The sequence below is a fragment of the Scyliorhinus canicula genome, chromosome 16 (assembly GCF_902713615.1).
Source record: "Scyliorhinus canicula chromosome 16, sScyCan1.1, whole genome shotgun sequence".
In the NCBI taxonomy this organism is placed as follows: Eukaryota; Metazoa; Chordata; class Chondrichthyes; order Carcharhiniformes; family Scyliorhinidae; genus Scyliorhinus; species Scyliorhinus canicula.
Window position 1 is genome coordinate 121400231 of NC_052161.1, and position 25106 is coordinate 121425336.

Sequence of the window (25106 nt, forward strand, 5' to 3'; positions counted from 1 at the left end):
AGTGTCACACAGGCACGGGGTGGGTAATCCGGTGTAGACACGGGCACGGGGTGGGTAATCCAGTGTAGACACAGGCACGGGGTGGGTAATCCAGTGTAGACACAGACACGGGTGGGTAATCCAGTGTAACACAGGCACGGGGTGGGTAATCCGGTGTAGACACAGACACGGGGTGGGTAATCCGGTGTAGACACAGACACGGGGTGGGTAATCCGGTGTAGACACAGGCACGGGGTGGGTAATCCGGTGTAGACACAGGCACGGGGTGGGTAATCCGATGTAGACACAGGCACGGGGTGGGTAATCCGGTGTAGACACAGACACTGGGTGAGTAATCCAGTGTAGACACAGACACTGGGTGGGTAATCCGGTGTAGACACAGACACTGGGTGAGTAATCCAGTGTAGACACAGACACTGGGTGAGTAATCCAGTGTAGACACAGACACTGGGTGGGTAATCCAGTGTAGACACAGACACTGGGTGGATAATCCAGTGTAGACACAGACACGGGTGGGTAATCCAGTGTCACACAGGCACGGGGTGGGTAATCCAGGATTACTCACCGTGTTTGTATCTGTGCCGGTTTTCTCACCCTGTGTTTACAACATTCTCATCCTGCTTTTATGTGGGTTTTGTCAACCTATGATTATACAGATTTACTCACCGTCGTTTATATAGGTTTACTCACCCTGTGTTTGTGTTTATGCAGGTTTACTCTCCCAGTCTTTGCATGCATTTATACAGGTTTACTCATCCCGTGTTTACATAGGTTTACTCACCCTGAGTTTGTGTTTATGTAGGTTTCTCTCCCCTATAAGCCCAACTTGTCGACTTGCCTGAATACAACTACGGAATACTTCAATACCAGAATACAGATGTGCTGCAGCAGATGTTCAGCAGGTATGCTTCTTCCCTTAATTGTGTCCTGCCTCAATCTCTATCACAAACCTGCCTAACTCTAAATTTCAATTACACAGTTTATGTCATTCACTATTTTTCTGTTGCATTCACATTTGACCCCCCCCCCCCCCCCCCAAATTTTACCAGGGTTTAAATAGGTAAACTATGAGGACAGATTCCTAAACTGACCATGTACTTCCTTGATTTTAGATGATTGTGGGGGGTGAGCTAGTTGAGGTATTTACGGATAAATATTATCTCTGGTATGGGGTGGGCAGCACGGTGGCACAGTGGTTAGCACTGCTGCACTGCTGCTTCACGGCGCCGAGGTCCCAGGTTCAGTTCCGGCTCTGGGTCACTGTCTGTGTGGAGTTTGCACATTCTCCCCGTGTTTGCGTGGGTTTCGCCCCCACAACCCATAGATGTGCAGGGTAGGTGGATAGACTGTTTCCCAGTGCATGCAGTAGGGCATTCATAAGGGGCCTGGATGGGGAATTAGTGGCTGAGGCTGCACATAGTGGGCAGCACGGTAGCACAAGTAGATAGCACTGTGACTTCACAGCGCCAGGGTCCCAGGTTCGATTCCCCGCTGGGTCACTGTCTGTGCGGAGTCTGCACGTTCTCCCCGTGTCTGCGTGGGTTTCCTCCGGGAGCTCCAGTTTCCTCCCACAGTCCAAAGATGTGCAGGTTAGGTGGATTGGCCATGATAAATTGCCCTTAGTGTCCAAAAAAGGTTAGGAGGGGTGATCTGGTTACGGAGATAGGGTGGAAGTGAGGGCTTGAATGGGCCGAATGGCCTCCTTCTGCACTGTATGTTCTATAGCCCAGTTTTGTACAGTGGGGAGCTCCGCTCGCTGAAATTCCCAGTGTAGCCAAAGATCGGGACACCATTTTTAAATGGGGTTCTGATCTGAGACCCTCGGAATGATTTCTCCTCTCCCTCCCCCCACCCCCTCCCCCTCCCCCCAGGCTGGCACACATGTGGCATTGCCAGTGTGTCAAGCTTGTACTGTCAGGGTGCCCAGGTGGCATCAGGAGTGGCAGGGAGGTGGCACCAGCAGTGCCAGTGCACCACCCTACCCAAAGGGAATGCAGCTAGGGGGCCTCCGATGCCCTGGGAGACCCGCACGAGTGCCGTTCCATCTGGTTCCCGTTTGTGGGGACCAGCACTGAACGGCGCTCGCCCGAGGTCTCTGAGACGAATCCCAAAGCTCAGTTATCTCTGGGATCTGCACATCAGAGTGAGACTTACTGCCTCACTCTAATACAGGGGTGGGCAAACTACGGCCCGCGGGCCGCTTCTGCGGCCCACCAAGTCATTTAAAAAAAAAAAAAATTTTTTTTTTTAAAATTTAAAAAAAAAATTTTTTTTTTAAGGTTAATGGAGGGGGCTGTTGGGTTACTTACTGGTATAGGGTGGATACGTTGACTTGAGTAGGGTGATCATTGCTCGGCACAACGTCGAGGGCCGAAGGGCCTGTTCTGTGCTGTACTGTTCTATGTTCTATATGAGGCGCCCAGAATCATAACCGGGTGAAGTAATTATTTTACTTAATATACTATGCGGCCCTTTGTGAATTGTGAATTTCTGAATGTGGCCCTTGCACGGAAAAGTTTGCCCACCCCTGCTCTAATACATGCAGTTTTGCCAAAAAGCGATCGCCCCTATTGTGGGCGGTATTTACATGGCAACGCTTCGCATGATCGTGTTGGATCTCTCGAGGCGTGGGTAGATCTGGGGAGCGGGGTCTCCTGGCTTTCATTGGCCACGCTGTGCCGGGGCGAGCTGCTTTTCCAGCGCAGCGTGGCCATTGGACCGCACCCCATAGTCTTAGAATGACAACTAAAGTGAAATTCGTGAAGAAACCAAAGGCTTCATATAATCTATAACTCTATCCTCCCAATGGCTGTGAATGCTGAGGGTCAATTGGAGCCTTCAGAAGTGAGGTGAATAGGTGTTTGTTGAGTTGGGGCACCAAAGGCTATGGGGAAAGTGCGGATAAAGGGAGTTATAGTACAGATTAAATGGCAGTCTAGGGCTGAAGGGGGCTGATTCCTATTTTCGCTTTCCCCCCCCTCACCTGTCTCTCTTCCCTCTTCGTCTCTACTTGCTTCTGTGTATTGCTCTCTCTCTCGCTCTGTCTTTCTCGCTGCCCATGTCTCTTTCTTCATCTGTCTCTCTGTTGTTGTTTGTGTCCAGAGATGGAACGAGCATCCATGTTTGGGCAGAATCGCGGTCATTTGCTGTGTGAAGCGTTGCTGCTCCTGGGCAGGTGCCCAGTCGGAACTAATATGTATACATTCGCCTCACCGCCAGACCCGTAGAGACAGAGACAGAGAGAGAGACAGTGCTTTGTGGAGTGTTGGGGGCTCTATGCGGGAAAGGATTGGAGAAACTTCCGCCTCTGGTTTTGAGAGAAATGTTTGGTGAAATGCAGGTTATTCTGACTGGTAACGTGGGGTATTTGAGGTGTAACCTTGACGAGAAGCTTTTACAAGAAGCAAGTTTCATTTGAGCCACAGTGTTTGTTGACGTTGAATCTTTGATAGAATAAAATCTGGAAACCGACAGACTGGGGTTTATGCAATGGGAAGTGGTGGAGATAGGAAGTGTGATAACAGTTGAACATTCAGAAATCAAATGGTGACACTTTCTTGCCCTGACTTGTGTTAAATTATTCAGATCAAGTGAAACAAAAAAATACTGTCTCATCTAGCTACCAAGGAAATTAAACCGTTTTTGCTGACTTTACTTTTGAGGTCAGTGCATCAGTGAGAGATTGCAACAAGAAAGTGAAGAGTATCTGGGCAACGAAGGGTTAACACTTGCTAATGAGGTCCCAGACTTGGTGACGCCTTGCCCCATGCACAAAACCCGGATACAATGTTCTGGAGAGATTAGCTCAAATAGAAGGGACAAGTAAGCACAAGGTCAGACAATTCTTCTATAACACGTTGCATTAAAATCCTGTTTAGAGTCTCCAGGGATATGCTGTTACATCAGTGCAGAAAATATTCCCGTCCTATCCGCTTATGCCTGACCTCCTCATTCACACAATTGTTCCGAAGTCAAAAGGCCTAAGATCAGAACTTGGAGAGAACAAGATTAACAAGTGTTTATACGTTTCTACTTAACCAACTCTCCCCCCCCCCCCCCCCCCCCCCCCCGGCAACACACACAAACACACAAGACATCCCACCATGCAGAGAAGCGTGGAATTATAAAGGAGTGTAAAGAATAATTGAGACTGTTCAATTCATCACTGGCTGAGGACCCCGCTTTACCCCAAAGCCTGTCTGTTAACTATCCAGCCCTCACCGACTGTTCAACATGTCCACCAGCTTGGATCTAAACTGAACTAAATAACACCCGGAGCTCCCCAGGTTGTCACTGAACCCAAGTGAGAGTCAGCACCTTCAGGGAGAGGAGGGGGAGCTGAACCCCAGTGAGAGTCAGCACCTTCAGGGAGAGGAGGGGGAGCTGAACCCCAGTGAGAGTCAGCACCTTCAGGGAGAGGAGGGGGAGCTGAACCCCAGTGAGAGTCAGCACTTTCAGGGAGAGGAGGGGGAGCTGTACCCCAGTGAGAGTCAGCACCTTCAGGGAGAGGAGGGGGAGCTGAACCCCAGGGAGAGTCAGCACCTTCAGGGAGAGGAGGGGGAGCTGAACCCCAGTGAGAGTCAGCACCTTCAGGGAGAGGAGGGGGAGCTGAACCCCAGTGAGAGTCAGCACCTTCAGGGAGAGGAGGGGAGGATGGCCTTAACTCATGGAGCACAAACCGGACCAGGGCACAGAACGTTTCAGGCAATTGAAAGCTGTGTGATCTGGGCTCAATCCATGATCACTTTGGTGGGAGTGATTGCATTCTCTGGTTGATACGCATTTAAAGGTGAGGCGACCATCAATTCGCTCAAAGACACGAGTAGAAGTAAACTGTGGCTTTAATCGACTTACAACTGAGCCTGCCTGCGACTAGCTGAACTGAAGGCAAGCTCGTAAGACCGCAGCACTTTATACATCTGGATGTGGGCGGAGCCATGGGCAGAGCCATGGGCAGAGCCCTGTACATGCTCCTCATCTCCCCTGTGGGCAGAGCCGTGCAACGGCTCACAGATGGAGCCCACAGGGACATACAGTGTGAATTAATATTATACATTCACCACATTCACCCCCTGTTAAAAATCAAGTCCAGCGGGGGTGACGGATCTATAAGTTTAGTCGGTCCGGTGCACGAATCATTCGCTGGGACTGGCGGAGCACCGGAGTTGCAGCCGCTTCGGATGGCTGTGTGCTGATGCTCGGTGTGAATCCGGGGGTGGTCCTTCCAGAGCTTCGTTCCTGACCGGTGTGACGGGTGAAAGAGGGCGCAGGAAACCTGTAGGTGCCGGGGCGCTGGGTGTGGGGGGTCGGGTGGGATGTGGTGTGAGGGGTACCCCGGAGGTAGTGGTAGAAGTAGTGGTAGATCCTGCAGGTGCTAGGTCCCGGAGGGAAACGGTGTCCTGTCGGGCCCGGTGCCCTTAACCAGGATGGAAGCGAGGCCCCCGTGGTAGTGCCCCAGGTCTGGGTGAACGAAGCTCTCGGTGCTCGCAGAGTCGAAGAGTCGAAGTTGTATCCGTTGACTTGAACGGACATCATGGAGCTTCTGAGGTGGTTTGGTGCGACTGGTCCAGAGTAACTGCGCTGAGCTGCGGATAGTCGGTGGCGTGGTCGGCGGTGCTGGAGTGGCCCCGTGATGACTGTCCGCGGAGGTCGTAGTTGTTGAGTGGTCTCTCGGGTGATGGCAAAGATGGCCACCCCGTTGATCGCACGGGGCGGGCGGCGAGGAAGATGGCGCCCAAGATGGCCACCCCGTTGATCGCACGGGGCGGGCGGAGAGGAAGATGGCGCCCAAGATGGCGGCCCCAATGAATCGCACATGGTCGGCCGCATGGGGGAGGATTGCCAAGATGGCGGCCCCATGAGTCGCTGTCGTGCGGAGGCGGAGTCGGCAGACACGCTGCCACATTGTAGGGTCTGCGGGCCTGTGGTCCATGATGGGGCCGCGTTGTCTGCTGGGAATGAGTTTAAGCTTTGAAAAGCGACCTCTAACGAGGTCACTAGCGTTACCGTGTCCTCCAGGTTCTGGACCCCTTTTTCGAGGAAACGCTGGCGCACATAATTGGACCGGACCCCTGCAACATACACGTCTCGGACGGCGAGTTCCACGTGCTGGGAGGCTGTCACAGCCTGGAAGTTACATTCTCGTGCTAGAGCTTTCAGGTCGTGCAGGTAGTCTTCTAGCAACTCTGCAGGGCGCTGGCAGCGGGTTGTAAAAATATGCTGTGCGTAAACTTACTTTACGGGCCGCACGTACAGGCGGTCGAGTATTGCGAGGGCCTCGGTGTACGAGTCGGTACTGTTAAGTTGAGTTGAAATACGATGGCTCACCCGTGCGTGTAGAAGACTGAGTTTCTGTTCTTCAGTAACAACGGAGGTAGTTGACGCAGCCAGGTAGGCCTTGAAACACCGAAGCCAATGCAAAAATATTTCCTTCGCCTCTGCGGCCTGTGGATCGAGTTCCAGTCGATCAGGTTTGAGGGCTGATTCCATGGTAGTTTTTTAAGTCGATTAAATTGATGCGACCATCAATTCACTCAAAGACACGAGTAGAAGTAAACTGTGGCTTTAATCGACTTACAACTGAGCCTGCCTGCGACTAGCTGAACTGAAGGCAGGCTCGCAAGACCCCAGCACTTTATACTTCCGGATGTGGGCGGAGCCCTGTACATGCTCCTCATCTCCCCCTGTGGGCAGAGCCGCGCAACGGCTCACAGATGGAGCCCACAGGGACACAGTGATATACAGTGTGAATTAATATTATACATTCATCACAAAAGGTCCACCTGATTGAGTTAATATTACAGAACAGAAAGGATAAAAATGCAAAAGCAGAGATGATGCGGTAGAAGGGACGACAAGAGTGTGGAGAAGGGATCGGGCCTTCATGAGGGTGTGGCAGAGAGTTGTGGTCCTCAGCAGGGTTCTGGATGGATATAGGGCCGAGAGCCTGATGTGGCGCAAAATTGGTTCTCGGAGCAGGTCATGGGGCAGGGGTAGGGATGAGGTCCAGGGTAGGAGACATGGTGGGAGTGAGGCCCAGGCAGGAGGCAGGGTGGAAGTGAAGCCCAGGCAGGAGGCAGGATGGAAGTGAAGCCCAGGCAGGAGGCAGGGTGGGAGTGAGGCCCAGGCAGGAGGCAGGGTGGGAGTGAGGCCCAGGCAGGAGGCAGGGTGGGTGATGCCCAGGCAGGTGGCAGGGTGGGAGTGAGGCCCAGGCAGGAGGCAGGGTGGGAGTGAGGCCCAGGCAGGATGCAGGGTGGGAGTGAGGCCCAGGCAGGAGGGAGGGTGGAGTGAGGCCCAGGCAGGAGGCAGGGTGGGCGTGAGGCTCAGGCAGGGTGGGAGTGAGGCTCCATGCAGGAGGCAGGGTGGGAGTGAGGCCCAGGCAGGGTGGGAGTGAGGTTCCATGCAGGAGGCAGGGTGGGAGTGAGGCCCAGGCAGGAGGCAGGGTGGGAGTGAGGCCCAGGCAGGAGGCAGGGTGGGAGTGAGGCCCAGGCAGGAGGCAGGGTGGGAGTGAGGCCCAGGCAGGATGCAGGGTGGGAGTGAGGCCCAGGCAGGAGGCAGGGTGGGAGTGAGGCCCAGGCAGGATGCAGGGTGGGAGTGAGGCCCAGGCAGGAGGCAGGGTGGGAGTGAGGCCCAGGCAGGAGGCAGGGTGGGAGTGAGGCCCAGGCAGGAGACAGGGTGGGAGTGAGGCTCCATGCAGGAGGCAGGGTGGGAGTGAGGCCCAGGCAGGAGGCAGGGTGGGAGTGAAGCCCAGGCAGGAGGCAGGGTGGGAGTGAGGCCCAGGCAGGAGGCAGGGTGGGAGTGAAGCCCAGGCAGGAGGCAGGGTGGGAGTGAGGCCCAGGCAGGAGGCAGGGTGGGAGTGAGGCCCAGGCAGGAGGCAGGGTGGGAGTGAAGCCCAGGCAGGAGGCAGGGTGGGAGTGAGGCCCAGGCAGGATGCAGGGTGGGAGTGAGGCCCAGGCAGGAGGCAGGGTGGGAGTAAGGCCCAGGCAGGAGGCAGGGTGGGAGTGAGGCCCAGGCAGGAGGCAGGGTGGGAGTGAGGCCCAGGCAGGAGGCAGGGTGGGAGTGAGGCCCAGGCAGGAGGCAGGGTGGGAGTGAGGCCCAGGCAGGAGGCAGAGTGGGAATGAGGCCCAGGCAGGAGACAGGGTGGGAGTGAGGCTCCATGCAGGAGGCAGGGTGGGAGTGAGGCCCAGGCAGGAGGCAGGGTGGGAGTGAGGCCCAGGCAGGAGGCAGGGTGGGAGTGAGGCCCAGGCAGGAGGCAGGGTGGGAGTGAGGCCCAGGCTGGAGGCAGGGTGGGAGTGAGGCCCAGGCTGGAGGCAGGGTGGGAGTAAGGCCCAGGCAGGATGCAGGGTGGGAATGAAGCCCAGGCAGGAGGTAGGGTGGGAATGAAGCTCCATGCAGGGTAAGGAAGAGTCTCAGGGCAGGATGCTGGATGGGGGAAAGAGGCCCTGATCAGGCTGCAGTTTTGGAACGGGTGTGGAAGTGAAGTTGTGTTCCATACGGTCCACATGTGTCCGGGGGCAGGATAACAGAAAACCTGGAACATGTTGAGGCTGGTTGGATCCTGTGTCCTGATGGTTTTGGTGAGCGGAGGGAAGGGGCATGCCAGGGTTGCAGGGGTGTGGTGGGGATCACCGGATCGGAGGAAGGGAGATGATGAATGGCCTCCTTCTGCACTGTAAATTCTATGGTCTATGCAGGAGGCCGAGAGAGGGACCTAGGGTACAATGAGTCACTTCAAACGAAAGTTGAAAATAATTTCATCTGGAACCCAGCCAGTAACCGATCATTGTCTGTCGGCGGCTGTTGTACTGATTTCACTGTGTGAGGTAACTGTCGATCTCCCCTTGTCACGTTTTCCATTGCTGCCCCTCTCCCCACCCCCACATATCCTGGCCAATTGCGCCCACGGTTCACCACTTCATACCATTGGCAACAAATTTACTTGTTTTAATTCAGTCAAATATCCGTGTGTTTTGAACCTGAGGCCTGTGCTGACACATATTGGGGACAGGGTCTAAGGGAGGGAGTATGCAGTCCATTTTTCTAATAGAGAAAAACATATGCATGAGATTTGTGGTAATAATAATGATGAGCTGGATTCGGGCTTGCTGTTAGCACTGTGTAAATCGATTGACAAGGATTGCTACCATCTGCACAGGCATAGTTAAACACCAAAAAATCAGTCACTGCTTCCTGCTCCACTGCATTTTTCACAGATGGAATCAATTACAAATCACTTATTTGTGGTGAATTTGTAATAATTTACATGTTATTCTCACTGTAAGGACCAATGAGAAATAGAAGCTTTGTACAGTTTGGACTAAATCTGGACTATTTAATAAAAAGATTATTGACATTTTTCAATTTTTAAATTACAAAATTGAAAAGATATATGAATTTACATACATCAACCATAAAAAACAGAAAAATAGACTTAAATCTCCCCCCCCCCCCCCCACCCCCCACCCACTCCATAACAACTAATGGTGACCAATTCCTTGAAATAAGCAATATACGGCTGCCTTCTCCGATAGAACCCTTTGATTCCCCTCACAGTTTACCAAGCTTTAATCTTCCAACTGACTAGTCTGATCGGGGGGGGGATATCTCAATCTCCTCACTCTCAACTCCGCCGTTTCCAATGCGAGGAATTGTCCCATCCTTACTCCAAATTCTGCAGCCCAGGACCCCCACAAGATGGCTGCCAATCCCACCCATCAGGTGAGACGAGGAAAAACCCTGGTCACCGTCAGCACTCTACCTCCCCCCCCAAAACCCCCAACTTAAGAAACCTGCAGACTACCTACCAAAAACAATACTCCCTCTTCGCCAACCCCCTCCCCCCACCAAAACAAACTTGCTAGGCTCATCGAAACTCCGTTATAAAGCCCAGCAGGCCGCAGCCCTTATCCCCACCTCACTCCCGTTCACTAGCTAAGACCTAACTGCTCGTGAGGTAGCCCCCACCAGGGGCCACACCTGGCAGACAAAGAAAAAAAGAGAAGCTCCCCGGCCTCTGCTGCAAAGGAACAGCCAAAACCTAAATCCTTCAATTCTCAACATCCCACCATGGGCCATGTATTATCCATGTTGCTGCCTTAACCATTACACCCGACTACATTGCCCTCCCCCATTTCTCCCCAAACATATACACTGGACACTCTCCAGTACAACCCCAAATAGCTAGACATATTTACAAAATACTGAAACATCTCCATGTAAACCATTCCCATCTGCACCCATTAAAGTCCCATTGGAACCCTTTCAATTAAGCCCAAGTCCTTGTTCCTTGACAAAAGTGTCCGCCTCCTCCGATGTCTCAAAAATAATCTTTTGGGTTCTACATAACCCTCAATCTCACCGGGTTTCTCTCCTCCAGCAGCAGCATCTCTGCTTCCAATGAGGCAATTTGGTCGCTATGCAGCAACAAGATCCCCTCCACACCCTTTAGCACCTCTCCATGTTCTTTCAGGACCTCCAATGTTTTTCTGAACTTTTCCCACATTGGGCCAAGCACCTCCTCAATAGACTTTGAGGTTCTCCATCATTGTGGATAGCACAATGTAGCATTGTGGATAGCACAATCGCTTCACAGCTCCAGCGTCCCAGGTTCGATCCCGGCTTGGGTCACTGTCTGGGCGGAGTCTGCACGTCCTCCCCGTGTGTGCGTGGGTTTCCTCCGGGTGCTCCGGTTTCCTCCCACAGTCCAAAGATGTGCGGGTTAGGTGGATTGGCCATGATAAATTGCCCTTAGTGTCCAAAATTGCCATTAGTGTTGGGTGGGGTTACTGAGTTATGGGGATAGGGTGGAGGTGTTGACCTTGGGTAGGGGGTAGGGTGCTCTTTCCAAGAGCCGGTGCAGACCCGATGGGCCGAATGGCCTCCTTCTGCTCTGTAAATTCTATGATATTCTATGATATCATCTCCCTTCCTTGCCTTCCAAAGTGTTTCTCGGATTACTTTTCAAATTTGTGTGCCATTACCCCAGTCAGCATTTCCACTGTGATGAGAGCGGCCACACCCACACTCTGCCATTCCCCCCCCCCCCCCCCCCCACTCCCAATGAACTCTACACTCACTCTGGCTCCATTGAAGAACTGTCACTCGTACCCTTCTTTCCAGGAGCCTTTTTTTGTGCCTTTCGGCAAGCTTACGTCGACCAGTGCCTTGTACAACTAGATGGGTCGGGAACCAGGCAAAAAAAAACAGGGACCCTGGTGGGAGCTCCTTATGTGTGACCTTCTCCTACCTGCCACCCACCACTGGAAGCCCCCAATGGAGGTTTTAACAGTGTACTGAGCTAAAAGCACTGAACAATCTCTCTGGCTCTGAAAAAAAAGATTTTGTAAGTGCAGAACATTTAAAAATTGCAATTTTAAGATAAATGGTTGACAGAGTTTTTGACATTTCTCCCTCCAGCCCAAGCCTACGTTCCAAACTTTACTCCTGTACAATGACTCTAATGTGATTTATATATGTCCTGCATTTAACTTCCTGCTTTGCTGTTTGTGAGCATTCTCCAATTTGAATGGCTGATCAGCACCCGGTTTAATGCTGAATGCCACAGACCCCCTTTACAGTGCCCTTTAGAATGCCCCAGATTTAGTGATGTTGATAAAAAGGAAGCCCTGCACTGAACTCTTACCGGCCAGTTTAATTGAGGTCAGTGGCAAGTGTCATTCTTATGCCCTTAACCACACAATCTGGGCCATCCTAATGGTATTTTGTAATAGCAATGTAATGCATTGCCACAGCACGTGGGCCAGATATAAACCCTCTGTACAACCTGCCCACTATTATTTTTAAGACATTGGGCAGGTAAAGGGCTGTGCCAGATCATTGGGGTTGAGGTTCGCCAGCATCAGTAATGAGGCTGATCCCAGGAGAATATCTAGAAGTGCAACTGTAATAGTCAAAATGTGATTTGTGATTTGAATGATTGTGGTTGAGATGTAAGCAATTGTATTTCTGTGAATAATGATCAAATTGTCACAGTGCCACACCCAGCGTTTAGATAAGAACCTTTCCCCCCCTTTTTTTCAAGATCTCAAATTTGTTCCGAAATTTGGGAAGTTCTGGTTCCCAACCCAGCAGGCTGCGAGTATTCTGAAATCCTGTGTGCATGACCCTGGCCTTCAGGATGCCACCTCCCCGCCCTGAGTTTAGGCTTCAGACTGGACCGCACTCCGACACCCCGGACTGTGGCTGTACCCAGAGCGCAGGGCCCACCCCAGTGCACCATATCTCAAACTTCAATTGAAAGCCGCAGTGACGCTTTTCAAAGAAAATGCCTAGCAGGTTTTTTTTTCTCGTTCACTTCCTGTAAGAGAGCTGCAGTTTGTGGTGAAGGTCGCAAAGTGTGATGAGTAACCAAGCGCCTCGTGACTGTGCAAGGGTGAGAAAGCTCCAGCAAACCTGGAGCATGAAAAAACTCGCAGCTTCAAGTTCCTTAACCATTGCTGCTCTCCCCCTCCCCCCCACACACACACACGCTGATAAATTTATCTTTGCTCTGCTAATTTCTATTACTTTTGTTAAAAGCAGACTTGTGTCCTGGTATTGAAAACTGTTCATCAACAAATATTGAATCCCTGAAGTGGAACTGTTCAAATGCACGTATGGACTAAATATAGATTAAAATGCCCTCTGCACTAATTCATCAAGCAGTCCCAGAATTTCAACTATGCAGCCAGGATCTGAGCTATCGGGTCCGTGCACAGGTGTGGGTTAACCACATCAATCAATACTTTGCATCTCTGTCCCTCCTTCCTCACCCCCCCCCCCCCCCCCCCCCCCCCCCCAGGACCTGACCCAGCTTGGAGTCTTGGGGAACTGTTTGGTTAACATAAAGTAAATGTTTCCGAGCAAAGAGACGATTAAAAGATGGCCAGGAAATGATGATTGAGGAACTGGAGCCAGAGACGGTTCAGTACTAGGGCAACGCTGAATTAAACCAGAAATTCTGCAGCTGTGTTTATTTTCAAAGGGCCTGAATCAGCCAAATAGTTAACCCTTTGAGGAATTCAAAAAGGGTGAGGTGGAGGGGGGGAGGTGGGGGGTGCTGAGGTGGGTTGGTCTCTACCTTTGATTTAGCAGAGATTTTGAGGTGAAAGGTCAGGGTCCATAATTCGGGCTACTGCTGAGGATGGGGTGAAAGGTCACTTAGCCATGGCGCTTACCCTCTGCCTGAATGATGAGGTCGAGAAGCTCCTGATAACAGTCCCTATGTTGTGCCCATGGCTAATGAGTTTTATTTTATTTCAGGTATGCGGGCATTGCAGGCATGTACAGCGGTGGCAGACACAGTGTGTGGATCCTGTGGGCCTAACCAATACACTGAACACTGGAACACGCTGAAGAAATGTATGGCATGTGTAGCCCACTGCGACAAAGGTACATCATAATAATCTGCTCCCTCTGTGAGGGACAGCAATGGGCCTTCCATTGGCATCAGTGCCCTGGGCTGTAGGGGTAAATCAGCTGGGGAGTGAGCAAGTAAACTTGGGCTTGAGTTTGGATCGGGCTTAGTGATGCCCATGCAGTTGAATGCCTTGCTGCTGCCATTGCCTGGTTTTCCTGTGAAAAGTGATCACTTGCGTTCTCCCCGTGTCTGCGTGGGTTCCCACCGGGTGCTCCGGTTTCCTCCCACAGACCAAAGACGTGCAGGTTAGGTGGATTGGCCATGATAAAATTGCCCTTAGTATCCAAAAACGTTTAGGAGGGGTTATTGGGTTATGGGGATAGGGTAGAAGTGAGAGCATAAGTGGGTCGGTGCAGACTCGATGGGCCAAATGGTCTCCTTCTGCACTGTATGTTCTATGTAACCTATTTATGTCAAAGTCATCAAGATTTTACAGCACAGCAAAAGGCCCTTCGGCCCACCATGTTTGTATCCTGGAGATATCTGGCATCCCTGGAGCTGCACTCAACCACAGCAAACATCTGTCGTGGGGTGGGGGGGGGGGGGGGAACTGGGATATTAAAAATAACACTCCCTGCTCCTGCTGCTATCCCCATCCTTCACTCTCAGGATATTGTCACCATTGGCAGCGTTCCCACGAACTAGGCTGGGGGGGGGGGGGGGGGGGGGGTCATCAGAATGTAGTTTGTCCATTGACCTTATCCTGATAACATGGAGTTTTATGGGGGGGGGGGCGGTTGCTGGAGCAGGGGGGAGGGGTCAGTGAGAGGCAGCAGAGATTGTGTGCTTATACCTTGCGAGAGCAATCAAAACGGGTATCCCAGGAACTGCAGCAAGAATGGGGAGGATTTGTCTGACTGGGATCAGAGCAGCGCTGGTGGAAGGTATCACACAATGGAGCTGGGATAGGTGGAACAGAACTTCACTGACCCAGAGACCTCAGTAACAGATGGTAACCCCAGGGCCGGCTCAAGGTACCGGCAACTCGGGCAGTCACCCGGGGCGCCATGTGCTAGGGGGCGCCATCAAGGAGTGCGTGACCGGCGTCAGAGACCCGGCACCGCGTAAAAGACTCGGGTCCCGCGCATGCGCAGTTCGGCCGGTGCCAACCAGCGCATGCGCGGTGGCCGCCCTCCCCCAGGCCGCCCCGCACAAACATGGCGGATGGATCCAGGCTCGCCGGTGGAAGAAAGGAGGCCTGCCGACAGAGAGACCGGCCCGCCGATCGGTGGGTCCCGATCATGTACCAGGTCACTCCGGCGCCTCCCCCCCCCCCCCCCCCCCCCCCCCCCCCCCCGGGGTGAACGGAGCCCCCCCCGGGTGAACGGAGCCCCCCCCCCCCTGAAGGGCGCCGAAGTTCAGCTTGCCCGGGGCGCCAGCAACCCTAGGGCCGTTTCTGGGTAACCCCATGCTGTAAATCACTGTCTTCTGAACCCCCAACTCCATCAAACTCTGACGCCATAAACCAATGACCCCTGAATGCCCCCACCCTCATCAACCTGTGAACCCACTCCAGGCTTTGAGCTGATGCTGCAGACCATAACTGAGCTCCTGTACCGGGTTACCATGGAGGTAGGATAGCCAATGGTCTGAAGCCGGGTCTCACATGGGCTGGCCCATGGCTGATATGACCCTCAGCTCGGTCTGTGCACATACTGATCCCCAGCTCCACTTCTTAATTCTCTCCTTTTTACAGACCAGGAAATGGTTCAGGACTGCACCTCATCCTCCAAGAGGATTTGCCAATGTCGTGAGGGCATGCACTGTATCGATTTTACAAAGGATACTTGTAACCGGTGCCGGAGAAACACTGAATGCCAGACGGGTCTGGGTGTCATTAAACAAGGTGAGATGGTGTCTGATCTGCCTGATGATGATTACTGGTGCTTTGCCTGGGATTGTAGGGGAACAGCTGGGATTTGCCAGGATGGAATGTTACCAGAAATATAACTTCTGTGTTTGTGAATCACAGGAACTAAACAAAGTGATGTAAAATGTGCACCGTGTCCTGCCGGAACGTTCTCCAATAATGTCTCTTCCACTGAGCCCTGCCGCCCACACACTGAGTAAGTGTCTTCTTGTGTTAAGAAAACGACTTTAATAATACAAAAAACTACAAAATCCTGGGGATGGTATACCCCTAGTCCCAGGGACTGAGTGACAGCATCAAACACTCCCAGGACAGGTACAGCACGGGGTTAGATACAGAGTAAAACACCCTCTACACTGTCCCCATCAAACACTCCCAGGACAGGTACAGCACGGGGTTAGATACAGAGTAAAGCTCCCTCTACACTGTCCCCATCAAACACTCCCAGGATGGGTACAGCACGGGGTTTGATACAGAGTAAAGCTCCCTGTACATGGTTCCATCAAACACTCCCAGGACAGGTACAGCACGGGGTTAGATACAGAGTAAAGCTCCCTGTACATGGTTCCATCAAATACTCCCAAGACAGGTACAGTAAGGTGTTAGATACAGAGTAAAGCTCCCTGTACATGGTTCCATCAAATACTCCCAAGACAGGTACAGCACGGGGTTAGATACCGTAGAAAAATGCTATAATTGTTAGTGCCTTGTGGCTGCTCAGTTTGAGGTACCACATTGGTGCCTATTTTACCTCCTAGAGTGGGTCCTCCTAGAATTGGGCTGAGAGTCTGGCCCTTGTACCCTAAGGACTGAGCCCCTTGACTCCAACAACTTGATTTCTGCCCGTTGCACAATCTGCTTTTGTCTTTATTGGGCTGTTTGGGTACTGGATCTGGGAGTAGCTTCTGCCTGCGGAGCTGTGCTGAGAAAAATGATCTCCCGGAGCAGCCTGACCCTTGACCACAGCCTCCCTTTCTGTCAACGTGTGATGGGTTAGTGGATCTGCGGAGTGGAATATCACCATTCCATTGAAAATGTCAGTCAGGGTTTCTGTTGACTTGACACCTGCTGCTGCCAGTGACTGGCTGAGGCTGCACTTGAGGGAGTTGTGATGTTTAATCCGATGGTTGATTTGCAGTTGCGCAATGCTGAGGAGGAAGACTTCACAAAATGGGACCAGCACCACAAATGCAATTTGCAGCAATAAATTATTACCACCGCCCGCTGTGACGAGAGATGCATCGTTGACACCTAGACCCAGCTCTTCTGCTCTAACACAGGTACCAGGCCCCATATACTCTTCATTTATTGAAATAATTGACGGCATGTATTGTGGAATGGTTCCTTAAAGTGAATCAGTATCAAATATACACTCAGCTTGGCTCCTGGGGGAGTGTGTGTGTGTGTGTGTGTGCGTCAATAGTTGATCACTCCTTTGTTTACATCCCTGCCCAGGTCACACATATGACTGAGGCAGAACGTGAAAGTGCCATCACTCCCATCAATGAAATATCAGTTAGTCCGACACCCACCTTGAAACCGATCAGTGAAGGCTTTCCAACTGTCCATTGGGTAATATGTAAGTGTCCAAACTCTTTCTTTCTCTTGAAGCTGTGCAGTTCCGTCTTTCACCTTGGGGGCGCTACTATCCTGAAGTTTCCACTCTCTGCTTAAGGCCTCAGACCACAATGGTCACTTCGCATCCTGTTAGGGACCAGGACTCAGCTGATCCCCATCCCCCACTTCCTCGCTGCAAAAAGTTAATTTTCTTCTGTTTTCTTACAGTGATCTGTGTTTTTCTTTTCGCCATTTTGATCGCTGTGCCAATTGTGATTATGGTTTGTCGCAAAACAAGAGGTGAGACTGGATACCAGATTTTAATTCATCCTCATAGATAGATAGATAGAACAGTACAGCACAGAACAGGCCCTTCGAGCAACGATCACCCTACTCAAACCCACGTATCCACCCTATACCCGTAACCCAACAACCCCCCCTTAACCTTACTTTTTAGGACACTACGGGCAATTTAGCACGGCCAATCCACCTAACCCGCACATCTTTGGACTGTGGGAGGAAACCGGAGCACCCGGAGGAAACCCACGCACACACGGGGAGGACATGCAGACTCCACACAGGCAGTGACCCAGCCGGGAATCGAACCTGGGACCCTGGAGCTGTGAAGCATTTATGCTAACCACCATGCTACCGTGCTGCCCATTTGTTGTCTGTTATTCTGTATATAATCCAACCAAATACCCTTGATTAAATTCCAGCCTGTAACTGACTAGCTGCTGTCTGTTATTCCATGTATAAAGTACCCAAACTTCTCAGTTAAATTCTAGCCTGTAACTCACATTGTTTCATCTAAACCAATTGTTGAATCACTGTAGCGTTTTGCCCCCTGGTGGCAGTCTTTGTGCATGCAATTCTGAGCCTGGTGCGAACATTGAGTGACGGTCAGCTCTCTGTATTCTCCCAGTGCCCCGCGGCGTGTGGTTATTTTCCTGGTCATTTGCAGTCAATTCAGGAGCTGCAGCTGCCTGATGAGCAGCATCAGCCTGGGAATGGGAATAACAAGTCTGTATTCTCCCAGCCTTCCCCTCTCAATGGACTGATCTGATCCCTTCTCAAGAATCCACCTGTACACTGTTGTCCTGATCAATGCCCAGCATTGCTTTAATTCATTATTCTTTCTGTTTTGCTGCCAGGGAGGAAGTCTGACCGCTGGGATCAGAATGCCAATGTGGTAAGGATTAAAATTCCACTTTGTTCCACTTTGTGTGGCTCGTGGGCTTCCAGGTTCTGTTACACAATCTGTGATTCAGCGGAGCCCATGGCCGGGATTCTCCGAAATCGTCAAAACCAGCGCGAGCGATGCCGGCACCATCGGGCCTCCAGGCCCAGTCATTCCCCTCTTCCTCGGGGGCTAGAACAGCAGCGGAGTGCTGTGCGTTGCTCTGGCGCCCAAAAGTCGGCCCGCCACAGTCCGCGCATGCGTGCCACGGCTGGTACGGGTCCGCGGGCAACATGGCGGAGCCCTACAGAGGCCTGGCGCGGTGGAACATAGCCCCCCCCCCCCTGGAATTAGCGCACCCGCCGATCGATTGCCCCCAATCGTGGGCCTGGCCGCCGGGGAGGCACCCCCCCCCGAGTCAGCTCCCCCGCCCCCCCCCCCCCCCACCAGGACAGCCCCTGCAACCGGAATGTCGAGGTCCCACCGGGTAGGTCCATACGCAAATGACAGCAGCGGGACTCTGCGGGCACTCAGAATTGCCACGGGCCGCTTTCAACGGCCCCCTACCGGCACCGCAGCGACCTTGCCAGCGCGATTGCTGCCGTTTCTCCTATCGCTGGAGGATTGGCGGCCCGGCATTGGAGCAGCGTGGTGGGATTCGTGCCCCTCACCCCCCGCCGATTCTCCGACCCAGCGCGTGCTCGGAGAATCCCGGCCCATGTGTGTACATGGTGACTCAGCATTAACACACGGGGTCAGGGTTCATAGTCAGAGCATTGCTAACCTGCAATTGGGACCTCACTAGAATCTCACTGAGTTCTTGAGCACATTTGCTGATGCAACACTGGACTGGAATTGGCCAGGGGGGGGGGGGGGGGGGGGGGGTGGCATTGGTGATGGTATTCACAGTATAGTCTAAAAATTAACTAAACAGTATGAGTGGACAAAAAGTGAATCATCTTTTGTGTGTCATTATTGCTTCCCGTGTGGTAACAGTTCGTGTTCAATTTGTTTGTGGGGTTTGAAGGGGATGGGCAAGTGTTTGTGGCGATGGCTTGTGGAAAAAGTGTTGATTTATTATGACCTTGGTGATGTTTTTTTCTGTTCTGAATTACTTTCTCCGCCAGCCAAAGGGGTTGAATGACCCGGTGGACAGGGTTTGTTTAATTGCTGTACCTGAAAATGCGCTGGAGGCTGAGCGCCCCCAGGACGGGATGCGTGTGCAAGATGGTGATGTAACAGGATCAGCGTCCAGGTCGGAGCGCCTCTGCTCACTATCCCGATCCAGCAGCAGTGGCTCAGGAGGTGTCAGAAAGAAGCCAGGCATCGGGTCCAACGCTAAGGAGGAGGAACAGGCACAGACCCACCTCGCGCTCTCACATTTGAACAATTACTCACGGATAGATTCCCAGGAAGACCAGGGATACATCAGCAGGGAATCCCGGCCCAGCTCAGGTAGGGCATCTCCAGGTTCATCAGTCTTAACTTCCTAAGGGATCGACCTTGGGGCCAGTTGCCTCGTGCTGCTGGCTCCATACTGGTTAGTCTAGTCTTTGTGGTGGGGAAGTTGCTGGAGTCTATCATCAGGGATGGGGTAACTGAACACCTTGAAAAATTTCAATCGATCAGGGATAACCAGCATGGATTTGTGAAGGGAGGTCCTGCCTGACTTATCATGTTGAATTTTTTGAAGACATGAATAAGGTAGTGGACAGGGAAATGTCTATGAATGTTATTTGAATGGACTTCTAGAAGGCATTTATTTGATAAAGTCCCACAAAGAGACTGTTGAGGCAAATTCATGACATGGTTAGGAAATAGGTTGAGTGGCAGGTGACAGAGAATGAGGAAAATGGGTACTTAAAAAATTTTTTTTTTTTTTAATTTAGTGTACCTAATTATTTTTTCCCCAATTAAGGAACAATTTAGTATGACCTATCCATCTACCTTGCACATCTTTGGGTTATGGGGGTGAAACCCATGCAAACACGGGGAGAATGTGCAAAGTCCACACAGACAGTGACCCAGAGCAGGGATCGAACCTGGGACCTCGGTGCCGTGAGGCAGCAATGCTAACCACTGCGCCACCGTGCTGCCCTGGGATAATGGGTACTTACTCTAATTAGCAGGATATGACTAGTGGTGTACCACAGGAATCTGTGTTGGGGCCTCCATTATTCACATTATTCATGAATGACGGTGGTGCAGTGGTTAGCACTGCTGCCTCAAGGCGCCAAGGCCCCAGGTTCAATTCCGGCCCTGGGTCACTGTCCGTGTGGAGTTTGCACATTCTCCCCATGTTTGCGTGGGTCTCACCCCCACAACCCAAAAGATGTGCAGGGCAGGTCGATTGGCCACGCTAAATTGCCGCTTAATTGGGGAAAACAAATAATTGGATACTCTCAATTTATATTTTAAAAATGAGTGACTTGGATGATGGCACAGAAGGTTATATATCCAAATTTGCTGATGAGGTGGAATTATAAACAGTTTAGATGATAGCATAAAATTAGAAGGGAATATTGACAGACTAAATGAATGGGCACAATTGTGGCAGATGGAATTCAATGTTAGCAAGTGTGGACCAAAAAAATAATAGAGCAGAGTACTTTCTAAATGGAAAGAGGTTAGGCACAGTGAATGTCCAAAGAGATTTGGGGGTTTAGGTGCATAGATCCTTAAAATGCCATGAACAAATGCAAAAAATAATCAAAAACGCTAATGGAATGCTAGCTTCCACATCTAGCGGATTGGAGTATAAAGACACAAGTTATGCTGCAGCTGTACAAAACTCTGGTTAAACCCCATTTGGTGTCACTGTGAGCACTGTGCACGACACCTTAGGAAGGACATCTTGGCCTGGGAGGGAGTGCAATGTAGGTTTACAAAAATGATACTTGGATTACAGGTTAAAGTTACGAAGAGAGATTACACAAATTAGGCTTGTTTTCGCTAGATAGAAGGTTGAGGGGTGATAGGATCAAAGTATTCAAGATATTAACAGGGAAAGACAGGGTAGATAAAGATAAACTATTTCCACTGGTTGGAGATTCAAAAACTAGAGGGCATAGTCTAAAAATTGGGGCCAGACCATTCAGGAGAATGTTAGGAAGCTTCACTCAAAGGGTGGTAAAGGTTTGGAACTCTCTCCCACAAATGGGCCACAAGCAGATGCGGTGTTTAGTTCCCACATACTCACTCAGCCTTTCACTTGGATGAGGGAGAGATTTGACTGGGGTTTTGTGTCATTGTTCAGCAGCCCCTGCCAGCCTGATTGAATGTGTCAGAAAGAGTGTGAGTTGTGTGAGTGTTTGTATACGTGACGATATGAGTGAATCCGTGTGCGAGTGAGTAGGTGGATAGGTGTAGCTACTATTGAGTGCCCTTAAAACACATACTGCAGACAGTCAGCAGGTGGATGCCATGACTCCAGTGAGAAGCAGTGCCACTGGATCCAGTGCTCCTATGTTGAGATGGTTGGGGGTGAGGAATGATGTTGAGTTTAACCGATTTCTGTGTTTAAGCAGGAGCCCCGTCACCTGTGATGGAATTCAGTGGAAACCCGACTGTGAGTGTTACGATAAATACCGGCAAGTGTTACGTCAACTGCTGCCATCGTCAGGGAGGTGGGGCGGCTGGACCGGTCTCTGCCGAGGAGGATTTTCCTGCTGCCGAGGAGGATTTTCCTGCTCCGGAGGAGGAGGAAGGAACTGAAGTGGATGAAGGGTTTCCGATCCAAGAGGAACAGAAGGCCTGCGAGCCGGAGGAATGGAAAGAAGCTGGTGTTCCAGTGGAGGCTGAGAGTGAATGTTGCTGGCGACAGTATAACTCAGTGCAACATTGCGAGGATGGGGAGAGGTTGCAGCTCCCAGTCCAGGACACTTCTGGGAACACTTACTGATTCGGCAGTGGAGGCCATAAGGAAGTGTCCTTGTGTCAAAGGCAGCTTTGTGTCCCTCAGGGTCTGTGACTTGATCACCAGTTATTGATTCCCCATTTAAAACTTTTGAAGCTGAACCAGAGACAAGATTGTGACATGGGGTTGCAGAACTCTCAAACTGTCCTGTGGAACGAGTTGAAAGTTCACCCGCTCACTGTGACTGTGGACCCAGTGACTGAGAACCAAGAATCAGGAGGAGCCCCCAGAGCTACAGGCCAAGCTTTCTCTATTGCAGGGCTGGTCTGACTCGTCTGATCCTGGGTTGACCTTCGGGTGACCCTGAGGAAAAAATGGCAGCTTTAATGATTCTGATAAGACGATCCAAAGATTGTTAATGAAGCTGGCCGAAGCCGACAGGTGTCCCAGTTAGAAATTGTCCACACAGAGAGGACAATACTCGGTCCAGCCTGTCCAACAATTGTCATGTCCTGTGTGACTCCAACTCACCCAAAAACACCAATTTGGGGAAAACATTCTGGGAAATTCCTCTCTGATTTGCAACCTAGGTGATCAAATCTAGTCCAGAAAATAACCCTCGCTCTGAAATCTGTGAAGTACCTCCCTCCTTAACGAGGTAGCATCCATTCCAGCTAAAAGCAAACCCAACTCTTGCTCATAGGGACTCACCCGGTACCCTGTTCAAGAGATCTACTGATCCCTGTAAAATAATCATTTCCTGACATCTAGCCTAGGTCTGGGTGTGTACAAATTTTGTATCCCTGTCTCCTTCCGAATTATTTATTGGCAAAACCTCAATTTGAACACACATCTTTCTGTTTACCATCTTATAATGCCACAAAGCTCACTGATGTTATTTGCAAGCGTATCCTAACTTGGGACACCGGTTCATAGAATCCCTACAGTGCAGAAGGAGACCATTCGGCCTATTGAGTCTGCGCTGACCCTCCAGAAGAGCGCCCTATCTAGGCACACTCCCCATAACCACGTCTAACCTCCACATCTTTGCACACGGAGGGGAAACTTAGCATGGCCAATCCACCTCACCTGCAGATCTTTGGGGTGTGGGAGGAAACCGGAGCACCCGGAGGAAACCCACGCACACACGGGGCGAACAAACTCCACACACACAGTCGCCCATGACTGGAATTGAACCCACGTCTCTGGCGCTGTCAGGCAGCAGTGCTAACCACTGTGCCTTTTATACTCTGGATTAAGGGTCTGCAATGACGTTTTCTCTCCCGGCCACATGAACATTTTTAAGGTTACACAATTTCAACATCAAACTTCGTCAGAATACCTGAATGATCCGATCTTGAAATTTCTCCATAAATTTTGAAATGGTTATAGTTCATATTTGTGATTGTCTTTGCTGGGTTGATGACGATATGAATCTTAAAATGCTGTAACGCCAGCACCAGACTTAAAGTCTCTTTTGTGGTGGCGTGCCAGGTAGAAAGGTTTGGACCTTAGCCAATGCCCTTTTCGCTCGGCTCCTTTCAAGATTAACTTTGTTTAAGCAGTCAAACAGTTCCTTTATGTGGTGTAGGTGCTCGTCCCACTGCTGGCTGAACACCACTAAGTCATTACTGTGACTTCATCCTCAAATCGCTCTGTTCGGGAGCCATTGAACAGTTGCGTGGACATCCTTCCTCTCCAACTTTGGATTGTTAAATTCTCGGGGTGTCACACAAATCGCCTTTACCATCGCAGTCAGAGAGCCCTCTCAAAGGCTCATAGTACTTTAGCAAGGGTCTGTGGGTGATGGAATTGGGACCGTCCAACACTTTTGATGCCATCTTCCAAACATTGAATCTGAAATGAGCCCCTCTGGATTATGTCATTCCCCTGCCTGTATTTCATATACAGTCTCTGCTTTCCACCTGGTTCAGGCACCTTGAAACTCCAGTCACTGGAACGTAACTCAATAAGGTCAGCCCTGAGCACATACTCAATTTCCTTCTGTACCTGCGATAACCTGGGTTTAACCTAGATGGACGTTGTTGAATTGGAACCGTGTCCCCACAACAATGGCATGCATTGCTAACCCCGTTCTACCTAGGTTATTCCCGCCAAGCACACTGGTTTAGCACACTGGGCTAAATTGCTGGCTTTTAAAGCAGACCAAGGCAGGCCAGCAGCACGGTTCAATTGCCGTTCCAGCCTCCCCGAACAGGCGCCGGAATGTGGCGACTAGGGGCTTTTCACAGTAACTTCATTGAAGCCTACTCGTGACAATAAGCGATTTTCATTTCATTTCATTTCAATACTTTTATAGGACTACAGTAACTCTGTCAGTTTACTCCAGCTCTTATCTGAGAGATGACTTGACCATGGGTTCAAATGGTTTAAATAAGAGCTGTTTTCTCATTATCCAAATGAATTATAGGGAAGTCTCTGTCAAAATTTGATCCCCCGACTTCCCCCTGCTTCAATACTAACAAGACCTCCTTCTTGTTCTCGTCTCTTCTAACCCAAGACCTTTTTAACACGCTCACTTGACACACTGTGTGATTTGTGTCTATCTGGGGTGGGTATGAGAGAGTTTTTCCTCGCTGACTTTCCTTTGAATGTACCACGGCCCAGTGAATCTAGCTTTCAGGGGTGCACCGGACACAGTGAACAACATAAGCATTCTCTCTCTCTGGCCTGTGCCTCCGTATCAACCCTGGCTTTTACTCCCTGATGGTCTCTTTAAATGTTTTGGGCGGAATTCTCTGCTCCTGGGAAAAATCGGGAGGGCCGTCGTGAACTCGGCCGAGTTTCACGACGGCCTCGGAGGCCGCTCCGCGCCCCCTATTCTCCCCTCCCGGCGGGGCTAGGAGCGGCGCTCCGTAAATCTCGGCCACGGTGCGTCGCACCGAGAAGGACGTGGCCGGCGCACCTAATGACGTCAGCCGTGCATGCGCAGGTTGGCCGGCTCCAACCCGCGCATGTGCGGCTGACGTCATGACGCTGATGGCACAAACCCGTGCATGCGCGGTGGCCGTCTTTCCCCTCAGCCGCCCCGCAAGACTTGGCGGGTTGATCTTGCGGGGCGGCGGATGGGAAATAGTGCGTCCGATTTGGACGCCGGCCCGATGATCGGTGGGCACTGATCGCGGGCCTGTCGCCTCCCGAGCACAGTCGTGATGCTCTTTCCTTTCTAGGCCACCTACAAGCCCCAAACGGGCATCTCGCTCCC

At 51.3% G+C, this 25106-nt stretch overlaps 1 protein-coding gene across 2 annotated transcripts; it reads left to right on the forward strand.

Annotated features, from left to right (window-relative positions):
* Positions 1-806: 806 nt before the first annotated feature.
* LOC119950747 (tumor necrosis factor receptor superfamily member 1B-like) lies at positions 807-24835 on the forward strand. 2 transcript variants are annotated; one of them, XM_038773453.1, is made up of 10 exons: positions 807-902; positions 13261-13389; positions 15114-15263; positions 15390-15483; positions 16426-16567; positions 16743-16866; positions 17073-17144; positions 17999-18036; positions 19152-19479; positions 21549-24835. In XM_038773453.1, the coding sequence occupies exons 1-10, from the start codon at positions 878-880 to the stop codon at positions 21923-21925; spliced, it is 1479 nt and encodes a 492-aa protein (XP_038629381.1). In that variant the 5' UTR covers positions 807-877; the 3' UTR covers positions 21926-24835. The 2 variants fall into 2 exon arrangements, with proteins under 2 accessions (XP_038629381.1, XP_038629382.1); XM_038773454.1 differs by having other exon boundaries at positions 21552-24835.
* Positions 24836-25106: the final 271 nt, after the last annotated feature.